This window comes from Sciurus carolinensis, chromosome 18 (assembly GCF_902686445.1).
Source record: "Sciurus carolinensis chromosome 18, mSciCar1.2, whole genome shotgun sequence".
Classification (NCBI taxonomy): domain Eukaryota; kingdom Metazoa; phylum Chordata; class Mammalia; order Rodentia; family Sciuridae; genus Sciurus; species Sciurus carolinensis.
The window spans coordinates 7763867-7778473 of record NC_062230.1 but is presented as its reverse complement, the minus strand read 5'-3'; the positions used below and the strand labels follow the sequence as shown (position 1 = coordinate 7778473).

Below are 14607 nucleotides of genomic sequence, written 5' to 3'. Positions count from 1 at the left end.
CCCCTCACTGGTCCCGCCCAGGCCTCGCCCCCATACTGTCCCTCGCCTGGCCCCGCCCCCTCCACATCCTCTCCGGCAGCCCCTGGACTCCAAGCCCGGCTGGTCACTGGATCCTCCCTGAGTGGTCTTCCCTGGATCGCTGCCCCTCAAACCTGAGGAACCGTGGCTCTTGGGGCTGTGTCCGGGCGCCCACCGTCGGACCTGGCGTGAATGTAGGTGCGCCCTCCCCTCGCCTCCCTTCAGACCCTTGCGCCCACCCCTCACGCCCAAGGAGGTCAACCTTTTTTTTTCTTAAAACGATTTTTACTTCTTTTAACTCAGAAACGTCACAATCTAAGAGGACAAGAGGGGAAGAGGAGTGGGTGATGAGGACATGGGGTGAGAGGGCTTCGATCTGCGCTGGCGGAGGCCTGGCCGCGGAACACCCCTCTCCTGTCCCCCTCTCCGCAACGCTGCGGGCAGGTGGGTGTGTGCCCAGGGGGCGCCCTTAGGGGCACTTCCGCTCCACGCACTGCTTCCCGCCCTCCTCGTATTCCTGCTTGGAGATCCACATCTGCTGGAAAGTTCCCTGGGAGGAGAGGGCGACACAGCGGTCAAGGCAGTTCTGGGGGGCGCGGAGGGGCCGCCCCACACCCCACCGCACGCCACCGAAGCCTTTCCTCCTTCTGGCCTGGCCCCTCCGGGTCTCACCCTCCCTTGCCCGCCTGGTCCCTCTTTCTGTATTGGGGGGAATACAGACAGCATCAGTCAATCAAGGATTCATTCATTCACCACGGTTCACTGAGCACCTGTCTGCCCTGAGCCAGGCACTGTTCCTGAGCTGAGTGGTGGCTCTTACCGCCTAGGCTAGCCCCCCACCCAACACCCCTCTACACACGCCATACATCCCTCTGTCCTGCATCCTGGCCCCACTCCATCAGGGGACAGGCACACACTCAAGTGGCCCTCATTCCCAAGAAAAATCTTTCCTCCTCCCTCACCATTCTGAAACCACATAACTATTATAACACCCTCTACTGAAGCCTGCTCTTTGAGGGGTCCTACACAGGGCATCTCATCCTGTTCCTTCTCTTGGATGATGGTTCTGCCTTCACCTGAAAGTTAGTGTTTGTACCTGGCTTCTGTTTCTGTTTCTCTTCTCAGTGCAGAGAACCGGCTTCCTGGGCTGGCTCATTCACCCCCAGTCCTACCCAATCTCTTGTTCCAGGCAAATACCCAGCTGTCTCTTAGACACAGGCCCCTAAGTGTTCCTCTGGATCCTAAACTCAACAGGTCCATAATTGAGTTAGCCATCTTCCCCCAGGCCCTGCCTAAACCGGCTTCTTTGATCCGTCTCGCTCTCTATGCCTGTGACGTCAAAGCAGTGGCCATCTCAATGGTGACTGGCCATCTCAATGTGCTTCATCCAAATTGAGATATGATCTATGGGGAAAGCATACACTGGATTTATTTATTTATTTTGGTACTGGATGTCAAACCCAGGGCCTTGCTTATGCTAGACAAGCACTCTACCCCTGAGCTGCATCCCCAGCCCTTCTTATTTTGAGATAGGGTCTCACTAAGGTGACCAGGCTGGTCTTGAAATTTTGATCCTCCTCCTTAGGTTTCCCCAGTAACTGGCGTTACAGTCATGTGCCACCATACTGAGCCTATATGCTGATGCTGATTTTTTTTTTTTGGTACTGAGATTGAACCCAGGGGTGCTTAACCACTGAGCCACATTCCTGGCCCTTTTTTAGTTTAGTTTTTGTTTTTTCAGTGCTGGGGATTGAACCCAGGGCCTTGTGCTTACAAGGCAAGCGCTCTACCAACTGAGCTATCTCCTCAGCCCATTCCTGGCCCTTTTTATGTTTTTTATTTAGAGACAGGTTCTCGCTGAGTTGCTAAGTGCCTCGCCAAGTTGCTGAGGCTGGCTTTGAACTTGTGATCCTCCTGCCTTTGCCTGCCAAGTCGCTGCAATTATAAGCATATGCCACCGCACCCAGCTATTTGCTGGATTTTGATGACTAAGTATAGCATGTAAAGAATGTGAAATATCTCACTAAGAACTTTTTATATTGGTCACACATTGCAATAGTAATATTTTAGATGTATTGGATTAAATAAAGTATGTTCTTCGAAATTAATTTTACCTTTTTTTTTTTTTTTTTTTTTTGGTACCAGGAATTGAACCCAGTGGTGCTTAACCTGTGAACCACATCTCTAGCCCTTTTTGATATTTTTATTTTTTTATTTAGAGACAGGGTCTCACTGGGTTGCTTTAGAATCTTGCTAAATTGCTGAGGCTGGCTTTGAACTTGCAATCCTCCTGCCTCGACCTCCCAAGTCAGTGGGATTCCAGGTGTGCACCACTGCACCTGGGCCTGGCAGAAATTTTTAAATATGTGTCTTACATTGTGCTCCTCTTGGTTAGGGCTGACCTAGCCCCTACCTAAGCTAGCATCTGGGTCTTATTCTTGACCTTGTCTCTCTTTTTTTTTTTTTTAATATATTTTTAGTTGTCAATGGACCTTTATTTATTTATATGTGGTGCTGAGAACCGAACCCAGTTCCTCACACATGCTAGGCAATGGCTCTACCACTGAGCCACAACCCCAGCCCCAGATCTTGTCTCTTTCTTTTCTCTTTGCATGCAAGCAGTGTCCACATGCTGTCCATGTACCTTCTGAAAAGCTTCCAGTGTGTACTCACTGATCCCCATGCCTCTGCTGTGCCCTGGTGGAGTGGAGATGGTAGCAGCTCTGTCCCTGCCTCCTCCTTCTCCTCCTTCTTTCTTTCTTTCTTTCTTTTTTCTTTTTGCAATACCGGGAGTTGAACCCAGGGCACTGCACCTGCTAGGCAAGCGCTCTGCCATTGAGCTACATCCCAGCCTCCTGTCCCTGCCTTCAGCCTGGCCTCGTGTGACCCATTCCTAACTCTCACGAGGGACCATGCAGGCTTCTTAAAACTCAGATCGGGCTGCCTCTGCCTTTGGCCCTGCATCTGGTCCTTCCCATAGTCGATACCATGGTTTCTTCTTTGCCTTCCATGTTCATACTCTTCTCATCTCAGTTTATAATCCTTGATCCCAACTGGCTCAGATCCTCTCTTCATACTTTGTGGTGACCCTCTGTTGAATAGTCTTGGCTCTTGGGCTGGAGCTGGGGCTCAGTGGTAGGGCACTTGCTTAGCATGTGTGAGGCACTGAGTTCGATTCTCAGTACCGCATACATATAAATAAAGGTTCATCAACAACTAAAAATTTTTTTTTTAAAGAAAGTCTTGGCTGGGGCTGGGGATATAGTTCAGTTGGTAGAGTGCTTGCCTTGCAAGCACAAGGCCCTGGGTTCAATCCCCAGCACCACAAAAAAAAAAAAAAAAAAAGTCTTGGCTGTAGACTGTCACTGTCAGGAAGTCAGGGACTCTCAGGCTATCTGTCCACTTGAAACACAGAGGAGGCCTTCAGAAACTGTGTGGTTGACAGGTGCCAACCCTGAGCTAAGTTCCAGCTGCCAGCCAGCCTCTGATGTTCTGACCCTCCTTTCTGTCTCCTTGGAGGTCTCCCCTTCTAGGGGATGTCCTTTCCTCTGGTGGCCCTGCCATCCCCTCTGTGTAGGGATGCATTTTGCACCCCACCTCCCAACTTGTGCCTACCCCAGCAGCTGATCCAGACTAAACTCACCACCTCCTCTTCTCGATCCTCACTCTCCCCCCGACCCACCCTGCTGTTCCCACTCCACGAGTCCAGAGACCATGGAAGGAGGCTTCTCGCAAGGTCTCCTCGATTCCAGCTCACACACTGATCATAAAGACCCAGGCCTGACAGTCTTCTCAGAGGGGCGGGTCGTCATCACATCACTCCTTTGCCCTAAGCCTCCAGCACAGCCCCTCTGCTCACTGAGGACAACCCATCTCCAGCTTCCTGTCTTTCTGCTCCCTGTTTGTGTCCTGATGAAGCATCCAGGCTTCTGGGGGCGCTGCTGTTTCTCAAAAGTAAATGTTTGTTGAATGGGTGAACGAGGATGCTGGCAAGGCAGTGGGACATGCCCAGTGTCCCCTTCCCCACACTCAGCGCTAGGGCAGGCCCCTTCCCGCTCACCAGTGAGGCCAAAATGGAGCCCCCAATCCAGGGGCTGAACTTGCGCTCCATGGTGCTATTGCTGGCGATGAGCTTCAGACGCATGCTCTGCAGGGAGAAAGGGGTTGGGGGAAGCAGACATCGAGGTTCTGGGAAGGGACAGGGCTTGGGAGGTGGGAAGAAGCCACGGGAGCAGTAGGTGTGCTCTGATGGCCGGAACACTCGGTGTTTGGGAAGGAAGATGGGCTTGGTTCTGAAGGGGGTGGAGTCCAGGGCCCTGGGTGAGGGGTGAACTCCTACCGGTGGGGTCTTCTGGGAAAGCTCTCGATTGAGCCTGTCAGTGAAGCCCTGAAGCAGCGTGTTCCCACCAGTGACAATGACACTGCCATACAGGCCCTGAGAGCAGAGAGGAGCAGTGAGCCTGCAGGGAACCACCCCTCCCTGCCTCCCCAGGACTCCCGGACCCCTTCGCTCAGCCTCAGGCTGCTCACCGGACGAATGTCGATGTCGCACATGCCAATGCTGGTGGTGACCACATGGCCCACGCCTAACATGGTATTCCCTGACAGGCCCTGTGGACAAAGGTGACCTGGGCTCTGGGCCCTTTGCCCCCTCTCCCCGACCCTTGTGATCCTTCCCAGCCTCCTCCACACGCTAGGACTTAAGGACTCCAGCCAGCCCCCATCCCAAATCAGTACCCACCACCCAGCCAGACCTTGACGTTGGAGGGATCAAACAGGCCTTCGGGGATGCGGAGTCGCTCGGCACCGTAGTCTGTGTTGTAGCCATTGGGCATCTCATAATGGACTGTGGGCATCTGCGCAGCCACCCTGCCCGGGAAGGATCAAGACTCTGCCTGGGGTGCTCACACAGGACCCCAGAGAAGAAGCACCATAGGTTCCCCCTGAGCCCCAGTTCTGCCCTTTCCCTCCCCAGCACTGAGCCCCACTCACTGCTCATCATAGGGGGAGTCTGAAACCTGCAGCACCGAGGCCTGGAAGTCCTGAATCACCTCCTGAGAATCAAGAAAGGGTGAGGGCGTGGCCTCCCTCCTGAGCACCACACCCACCCCACCTGTGGGGCTTCTCTCCCTCCCCACTGCCCAAGGCAGGGGGCCAGGAGCTGGGGAGGGAAGCTGTTTTGGGGACCCTCTCTAGTGTCTCACATTGCACATGTAGTTATGCCAGGATTTGGAGACTTGGGGTAGCTTCTCCTTCTTTTTCCAGTTTGGGGGAGCGCCTTCCCGCACGGGCTCCTGTGGGGGCACAGCCTCTGAGCATCCCTCCCTAGCCAGTGCTTGCCCACCCCCTGACGCACCTGCCTCCCCAGCACTCGCCGGCTCTGCAGCTAACTGGCACTGGGGGCTTCGTTGCCCCAAAGAGGGATATCTCATCCTTCCTTTACAGAGAGGAGAGGGAACTTGGAGAACCTGTTCCCATTTGTGCCATCCACACCTGGGGTACAGGTGATTGAAAGGCCCAATCAGGGAAAGCTAAGGGCATGTGGGGAAGGCCTTTTCCAGGGCCACATCCCATGTGGGGCCTAGAGAAGCCCTTTGCATGCAGGGTCATTGAACCCTTCTTCCTTTGTTCCATTTTCTTTACAGGACAGGAAACTGGGGTCCAGAGAGCTTCAATACCATGCTCGGGATCACACAGCTCTTACATGGCAGAGGAAGGCCTATTTGGACCCCAGAAACCACCACACTGGCTCTCACACATGCTGCTGCCAGCTGATTGCATGACCTTGACCATGTCCCTCAGTCTGTCTGGATCTTTGATGCCTTGATTGAAAAATGAAGAACTGGACCTATGATCTTCGGGGGGTCCTTCAGCTCTCTGGTCTGCTATATCATGGGTTGGTGGGCTGACAGGTACCCAGGACTCTACGGTGGCAGCTCTGGACTCCCCAGAGTTCCCACCTTGGCTGCGATCATGTAAGGGGGGATGATGTCAATAGCCATTTCCTGGAAGAGTTCCCGGCACTGCATGGAGATGAAGTCCCCTGCCAGGGGCGACTTGACAATGCCTGAAAGAGGATGTAGTGTCAGGATCTGGCCCTCTCAAAGCACCCCTGGCCCCTGCGGAGGCCCCACCTTGCTGCAGGACGTAGCCATCATGCACTGGAATGGCTGTGGTATGGGTGGCCCCACTGTCCAGCACAAGTCCCGTGGAACGTCCATTTGCAAAGCTGACGCAGGATGGGTTCGTCAAAGAGACAGCTGTAGCAAGCGGGGGGGGGGGCTGGTCCCTGGGTCTGGCCTGGTCCCCCACTCTTTCCTGGGGTCCATCCCACCTCCAGTCTGTAAGACTCTCCATTTGGTTTACGACCCATCTCTTGGAGATAGGGTCCCTGTCCTGCCAGTGCTTAGCACAGGGTTCTGTGCAAAGCAGATGCTGAAAAAAAGCAATGCTGGTTGGTTGATGGGAAGGAACCGCCTCAGAGTCACATAACCCTCCTCCTCTGCCCAGTGCCAGCTCCTGCTTTCTCTGCTCAGCCTGATCCATGGAATGGGGAAGGGCCTCATCTGGACTCCCAAGGTCCTCGGCACTCAGCCCACGGGTCTTCTGTGCTACTGCGGCTAAGGGAGGAGTCAGGCTGTTCGGGACCCTGATCTCCTGAGAATCAGGCCTAGACACCCCACCCTGTCCCTCCACCCAGCAGAGCAGCTCAGCCCAGAGGATACGCGGTGAGCACAGCGGTCTTGCATAAGAAGAAGGCAGGAATGTTGTACTGCTCGAACATCAGCTCTGTCAGCTTCTCCCGCTTGGCCCGTGTGTTCCACTGCAGAGAGAGTGCAGGAGGGGAGGAGTCGGGAGGGACCCACACTCACACACAAACTCGCACATACTTACATATACACTCACACACTCACATACACATACATGCCAACATACACTTACACACACAACGTGTACTAGGGGACAGAGGTCACATTGTGGGAATGATAGAGAATTTTAAAGCTGAGGAAAACAAAACTCAAAGAGGAAGGTGACACAGAAAACTCTCAGGACAGAGCTAGATCTGGAGTCATGGTCCTCTGAGGCCTGGCTCAGTGCTCTTCATTGTTACAATTTACACCTCAGGTTCCTCCCAGGCCCCAGGTCCTCCCTTTCCCTACTGGAATCAGCCAGAGGCAAGAAAGCTGGGGAAGAGGATTTCTGGGTAATAATGGGAATTGCATATAAACACCTAACTTGATTGCCTCCCAAGATCCCAGTGAAACTCTAATAAAGGGGCAATTTTAAAAGATTTAAACCCACAGAAGTCAAGAAGCATAGGAAAAGCAATACCACCAGGGAAATGCAAATCAAACATTCTTAGCCAGTAGGGAAATGCAAATCAAAAGCATAATGAGATACCACTTTGTGTGCACTAGAGTGGTAATAATAATTAAAAAACAGAAAATAGCAAGTGCTGACAAGGATGTGAAGAAATTGCAACTCCCCTACACGGCTGGTCAGAATGTAAAGTAGTTCAGTCACTGTCATTTGTTCCTCAAAAAAGTAAACATTAGGACTCAGTTACATACTCAAAAGAATTGAAAACAGGTACTCAAATAAATCCTTGTACATGAATATTCATAGCAGCACTCAATAGCTAAACAGTAGAAATAGTTCAAATGCCCTTCAAAGAATGAGTGGATAAATACAGAAAATACAGAAAAACAGAGTAACTGTTGTACAGAAATGGGTTCTTCTTCGGGATCATGCAAATGTTTTAACCAGATAACAGTTAAGGCTGTGCAACACTGTGGATGTATTCAACGCCACTGAATTGTTAACTTTAGAAAGATTAATTTTATGTCGTATTAATCTCTGTTCTAGGATGGGTTGGAGGGGGGGAGGGAAAATGATAGAGAGAGAAAGAGAGAGAGAAACAGGGGCTGGGGGTGTGGCTCAGTGGTAGAGCACTTGCCTAGTACGTGTGAGGCACAGGGTTTGATTCTCAGCACTGCATGTAAATAAAGGTCCATTACCAAACAACTAAAAAAATACTTTAAAAAAGGAAGTATATTTTTAAAAAGGTGGGGGGGAGAGCGACAAAGTATTGGAGCTTGGAATCACATAGGTAAGTGGTGGGGTTCTGCAAGCCGACTCTTAAATCAGCAGTGGAAAAAGCCAGGAACAACCTGTGTTAAGCCACAGAATCCTGAAAGGGCTCAGGATTGGTTTCAGGTACCTCTGGAAGTAGAGATGAAAGGAAATCTAAAATAAGATTGTCTGAAGCTACTCACATAACAGACTCCTAACTTCTCTCCCCAACTCCATATCACTGAGTTTGTAGAGAACGAAACTGCTGAACTGATGGGACACTTGACAAGCTTGGAGTGAGGGCATTATGCCTAAGGCAGAGAATTATGTGATGCCATTATGAGAATACCAGCCCCATTCTCTCACTTGCTCCAAGAAAGAGGGAGCCAAACACGTCTCCAGGAAGTATGTGGGGTCACATCAAAAATCTAAAGATGCAGTTTGGGGCTGTAGAGCATTTGCCTTACACATGAGAGGTCCTAGGTTCAATCCAGCACTCCTCCCAAATCTAAAGATGCCAATATTTGTATGGTACAGCATCTGTCTGCTGACCCCCAAAATATTCCATTCAGATCAGCCCATAGCAAAGGTCAATCAATAAACTCCCCAGTCCCCTGAACCAGAGCTTCTAATCAGATTTTTCTTTAGTGCCCCACCACTAAACAACAAACAGACAACCACGGGGTTTCAGAATCTAAGAAATGTCCCTACAATGACATAGAGACCCCCACCCCCCAAAAAAAATGGCAGAGAAAAAAGCAACTTGGAAAGAACAGAGATTATACAGGAAGATTCCAACAGCAAAAACAAAATCAGTACTATCCTTAATAAAGGAACCAACAAAAGGATCAAGGAATCAAGAACAGGATGCTTAAGCCAGGCATAGTGGTGCACACCTGTAATTCTGGTGGTTCAGGAGGTTGAGGCAGGAAGATCGAAAGCTCAAAGCCAGACTCAGCAAAAGCAAGGCACTAAACAACTTAGTGAGACCCTGTCTCTAAATAAAATACAAAATAGGGCTGGGGATGTGGCTCAATGGTCGAGTGCCCCTGAGTTCAATTCCCAGGACCAAAAAAAAGAGAGAGAGAGAGAATAGGATGCTCAAATAGATACATTCATGGAACAAAAAGAGAACTTGTGGAAAACATGCAGAAGAAGAAATGGAAAACTCAGAAGAAGGGTTGGAATGTAAAGTTGAGAGGAACATCTTAGAAGCTAGAGGGAAAAGGTACAGATGAAAAACAGAAGAGAAAAGGGTTGTGGATGTGGTTCAGTGGTAGAGTGTCTGCCTGGCATGCATGAGGCCCTGTATTCAATTCCCCAACACCAAAAAAAAAAAAAAAAAAAAAAAAAAAAAAAAAAAAAAAAATCCGGGGGCCAATTTAGGCCCGAAATTTAAATAACAGGATTTTTAAAAAAGAGAACAGAGAAAATTAAGAGAAATAAATAAAAAAATAAATAATTTAAAATGTTTTCATTGAATTGAAAGACAAAGGTTTCCAGATTGAAGGGACATATTATGTCCATAGAGCAATGAATGGAAACAAACCAATATCATTACATATCACAGTAAAATCGTAGCACACTTAGGATGGGGTGAGAAATCTATAAACCTTCAGAAATAAAGAAAAAAACACACCAGAAGATCAGTAGTCAGAGGTTTCAGCCTTCTCACTGGCAACTATAGATGATGGAAGAGAATGGAAAAGTGCCTTCGAGATTCTGAAGAAAAATTTTTTCCAACCGGGAGTGTGATACCTAGCTAAGCTATCAATCCAAGATCGTACATGCAAAACCTCAAAAATTTACTTTCTCTGATCTTTCTAAGGAGTAAAATAAGAAAAGGAATCAAATATAGGAAACAGGACTTCTAACACAGGGTAGTAAAGGACCAAATCTCTTCTCCACTACAGGAAAGAAGCAAAGGGATTCTCTAAGGGGATGGGAAAAGGAGATGCCAGATGTCACTTCTGCTCTTGGTGTAGAGGGCTGCTAATTCAAAGTGGAATAGGTCAGTAGGTTCCTGGGGAAATTTCTTCAAGAAGATGAAATTAATAGAATATCTAATGCAATTAATGTCTTGAGAAAATATATAGATACCTAACGTATAACATAGGTCACATTATTAAGTAGATAGAAAACCTAGCAAAATAAAACCCAAGACAATTTTCAGATCTAGTGAACAAAAAATTGCACAGGAAAGAAAAAGTAATCATATTTTATTGCCTGCTCAGCTCTGCTTAGGATAAAAAATAATAAAAGCATAGATCTAGAGTATTGATCTTTTCAAAAATGTTAAAGACAATGGTACTTAAAGCAGGGAATCTGAAATATGTGTGATATAGTCTGGGGGAGGAAAGAGCTAAATGCTTGTTTCCTTAGTGGGGAATTCGTGGAAAATATCTAAAACTTAGGGGGGGAAATGCAGCCAGGTGTGGGGGTGCATGCCTGTAAACCCAGTGACTCAGGAGGCTGAGGCAGTAGGAGTTCAAGTGTGAGACCAACCTGGGCAACATAGCAAGACCCTGTCTCAAAGAAGAAAAAAGTATGTGTGTGTTTGTGTGTGTGTGTGTGTGTGTGTGTACATACACATGCTTGCATACATGTGTGGGCTGGGGATAAGCATTTGCCTAGCACGTGCAAAGACCTGGATTCAGTCCCCAGTACTGAAAAAAAAAAAATCATGCAGTAATTTAAGTGTGACATTTTGAGATACAGATAAAAATACAAAAAAAAAAAAAAAAAAAAAACTAGCTTAAAAAGAGAAAAGCAGTTTAGTTGCCTTTGGAATGGGGGAAATGGAAAGAGGAGGGTAAGAACTGCAGGCTTTTACTTTAACCCACTTTAAAAAGCAAATTGATTCCTCATGTGTATATGTAATGTTGACCCAAGATTTTAAGTTAAAGGGTCAAAAAAGAACTGGGGGCAGGAGTGAAAGGCAGAGCGGATAGAGCTGGAAGAGAGGAGAGAAGCCAGGGAGGAAGGAAACTGGTTGAAGATTTCAGGATTGGAAGGGAAATCTGAAAAAGTAGGTGAAGTCACTGATAGGGGTCACTCGAAGTGAGAGGTGAATGTTGAAAAGGATGTGCTGGGGGCCCCAGAGCTGGACCTGAGTCTGTTTGAGGCACTCACCGGCGCCTCCGACATGAGCACTGGGTGCAGATTTGGCTCAGACTTGACGTGTTTGCTGTAGGTGTGATCCAGAATGGCCCGGAAACACTCCCAGTCCTCGACTTGGGGGCAGAAGACCAGTGTGGAGAGATGCAGGTGGGCAGGCAGGGGTCGGAGACAAGAAGGAAAAGAGTCTTGGGAAGAGTGAGTCCAGCTCCATCAGAAAAGCCCCCATTCCCAGGAATCTGGTGGGCCCCTAGGCTGGATCCCAGGCAGCTGCTGGAAGCTGTAAGGAGGTCCCTGGGACTTGGGCAGTTACAAAGACTGGGGGGTATGGGATGCTGTACCCCAGGTGGTGGTGGTGGTGGGGTGTGCTCCCTGTCTGTGTCAGGAGGTGGTGAGTAGGGGCCCCTTACTCATGCCATTCTTGAGGGGCGACATGACCTCCGCTCCATCCCGAGGCACGTGCAGGGCGTTGGTGTCAATGTGGAAGATCTTCCCTTTCTTCTCTTTCTCCCCCTCCAGCTCCAGCCCGCCCCCCTCCTCGGCGGCCAGCAGCCCCACCGTAGTGGGGAAGTCAGCCTGGGAGTGGGGAGGATAGGCAGGGAGAGAGATCACCCTCTTGTCCCTGTCCAACCCCACCCAGGGCCCTCAGCCCGCCCCTGGGTTTACTCCCACATTCCCGCTCTGCACAGCTTCGGGGGCTGGGCTGTGAGAGCTCTGAGTCCCAGGAAGCCTGAAGGGGAGTCCAGAAGCCCTAGGTTTTGGGGAGGGGGCTGAAGGGCTCACCTTGGGGCAGTCCTCCCCAGCGTACCCAGCGCGGACTGAGAAGGAGCCAATGTCAAAGACCAACGCCCCCACCTCATCTGTGCAGGGAGACAGGCGTGTGAGGGGACCTCCCCCAAACTCTCTCCCCCTGGGCAGTTTCAAGAGGAGCTCAGGGCACAGTCAGTCTCGCCACCCTCAATATCTGCTGGGAGCAGGTGGGAGCTGGGCCTGGAGTTCGGGGTCCTGGGAGTGGAGGGTCAAGCTGTCAGAGTCCCTCTTCCCCAGTGGCCTTGTTCAGGCCACTCTCCCGGAGGGGAAGGAAGTGGCAGGGCGGAGGTGGGTTGTACGGTGGAGAGGTTAGGCCCGGTGCGCGCAGGGTATCCAGAGAGACCGAAGGTAGAGGTGGCGGGAGACACAAACCTCGCGCTGATCTGCTCGAGCGCGGAGGTGACAGGCCCCAGGGTGCCCAAGGCTTGGGTCGCGCGGGTTCGGGGCGCAGGGCTGCGGGCAAGGCCGCGCGGGGATGGGAGCCCGAAGCCCAAGGCTGGCTCACCTCCGCCGTAGACGCCCCCGCTCATAGTGCCCTCTGAACACCGCTCGCGGCCCGTGGGCGGCGGTGGGATCAGCACCGAGGCGGCCGGACAGCTCCCGGGATCCCGGGCGGGGCGGGGCGCGCGGCGGCCAATCGGGAGGCTGGATCCCCCGCCCCCAACGGCGCCGCGGATTGGCTGAGAGGCGAGACAATAACCCGGCCGGGGGCCGCTGCTTTAAAGGGGCAGACGCCTCCGCGGTCCGAGGCGGTGAAGGGATGAGGGAGGAGTAGATAAAACGCAGACAGGCCCTACGAAACAGGCAGCAGAGAGAAGAGTAGGAAAGAGATGGAGACCCTTTCCATCCGGAGACCAGGACTCTGTATGGTGACTGATGGGGTCCCTGCTCCCTTCGGTTTAAAAAATAGGGTGGGGATGAGGGTGCCCCAAACCTGAAGAGTCATACATCCACAGGCTCCTGAGCAAGGTTTTGTCACACTCAGGTCTGAATGAAATTACGGGGAGAGGAAGGATAGAAAGAGAAACCCACGGGGGGTGTGTCTCTATCTCTCTTTGATTCTTTCCATCTTTGTCTTTCTGATGCCCTCTCTTTTCCTTGACCATCCCTGGAGCCTGGGCCTTACACACACACACACACACACACACACACACACACACACACACTCGTTCACACCTAAGCACTCAGCTAATACAGTTAGCCTCCTTGCCCCATCTCTCTATTCAGACACCTGTTCTCAGGAGGCATTGAACAAGAAGTGGATTTTCCGGTAACCCCCTAGTTTCTTTGGGGCTGCTGGTCCCACCTTCCGGCAGTTTTGCTAGGGAAGGTGAAAGAGCATCTCTGACAGCCTGGTTAGTTGAGCATATGTGTGTTGGTGTCTGTGTGTATGTGTAGACATATGCAAATATAGATACACTTGTATATTGGGACTTGTTTGGGGGTGAAGCACTGAGACTAGAGATGGCACAGGAAGAGAAAACTGTGTGACAGCCCCCTGCCCCTGAAGGTTCTTGGCTCACCAGATGCCCACCCTGGAGGAGACCTCACCTTTCCCTGCTAAAGGACAGATGGGTTGAGCTGGTTCATGGGTTATCTACTGGTGACAATAACATTTTACATGCCCAGGATTGATTCTGATTTCAAATGTGGCTTTCCAGCCTGGAGGACGCCAGGTATCAGCAAGAGGGATAAGTTGTAGAGAATAGAGTTGACTCAGGGGCTGGGAGAATGAAATTTTCCTTAGTGATCCTTGGTCAATCATTGACCTCTCTACAAATCAAGGCTTTGATGAATTGGATGAGCCCCTTAAACTCTGGAGACCTGCATTTATTTATTTATTTATTTATTTATTTATTTATTTATTTATTTTTGGTACTGGGGATTGAACCCAGAGTCACTTAACCACTGAGCCACATTCTCAGCCCTTTTGTATGTTTTAGTTTTACACAAGAGTCCTTAAGGTCTCGTGGCACTAAGTTGCTGAGGTTGGTCTCAAACTTGTGATCCTCCTGTCTCAGCTTTCCAAGCTGCTGGGATTACAGGCAGGGGCCACTGCCCCCAGTGAGACCTGCATTTCTTCATCTTTCAAAACGTTGAGAGGATCAAAGGAATGCTGAAGGGAAAGCAATTCTATTCATGGCCTGCACCTCTCCTTTTGTTGACATTTAATGATGTTGCTTCACTTCTGAAATCACCTCGCAAACTCCCATTACCCCTTCTCCCTGCCCCATTCCCCTGAAGCTTTTCAGATTTTGAAAATTTCCCAGTTAGAAGAAACCTTACCAATCATGAATTCAACCCCCACCCCACCCCCCACCCGTTTTACAAGGATTTCCCCAGATAGAGGGAGGGCTCTGTCTTGGGTCATGCAGCTCACTGGGGTCAGAGCCAGGATTAGAGCCCACATTTCTTATCAGTCAACTGAGATATGACCTGTTTCATAACACCTCTGTGCTCCTCTGTTGTTCCCATCCATACGGTAGCTTGTGGTGAGGACTCAGTCTGACGTCAGAATCAAGTGCCTGGCTGAGAGCTGGGTACACAGGACTATTCAGTAAACATTGGGTCATAAAAATGTCCTTTAGG

General features: G+C 50.3%; 1 protein-coding gene across 4 annotated transcripts; it reads right to left on the bottom strand.

Annotated features, from left to right (window-relative positions):
* Positions 1–298: 298 nt before the first annotated feature.
* On the bottom strand, positions 299–12628 carry Actl6b (actin like 6B). Of its 4 annotated transcripts, none has more exons than XM_047532984.1 (14): positions 12524–12628; positions 11992–12068; positions 11619–11784; positions 11224–11396; positions 6744–6841; positions 6153–6247; positions 5979–6085; positions 5223–5312; positions 5011–5072; positions 4773–4887; positions 4549–4629; positions 4358–4453; positions 4079–4165; positions 299–568 (listed from the first exon to the last, which is right to left on the bottom strand). In XM_047532984.1, the coding sequence occupies exons 1-14, from the start codon at positions 12546–12548 to the stop codon at positions 488–490; spliced, it is 1353 nt and encodes a 450-aa protein (XP_047388940.1). In that variant the 5' UTR covers positions 12549–12628; the 3' UTR covers positions 299–487. The 4 variants fall into 4 exon arrangements, with proteins under 4 accessions (XP_047388940.1, XP_047388941.1, XP_047388942.1 ...); XM_047532985.1 differs by having other exon boundaries at positions 11224–11324; XM_047532986.1 differs by lacking the exon at positions 5223–5312.
* Between the last annotated feature and the right edge of the window lie 1979 nt (positions 12629–14607).

Excerpts from the sequence above, each read along its gene's own strand:
- Actl6b (XM_047532984.1), bottom strand. The coding sequence starts at position 12,548 with ATGAGCGGGGGCGTCTACGGCGGAG. Across the intron at positions 11,785-11,991 it reads CTGGGGAGGACTGCCCCAAG|GCTGACTTCCCCACTACGGT; the intron begins GTGAGCCCTTCA and ends CCCCACTCCCAG. Across the intron at positions 5,073-5,222 it reads GGCATAACTACATGTGCAAT|GAGGTGATTCAGGACTTCCA; the intron begins GTGAGACACTAG and ends CTTGATTCTCAG.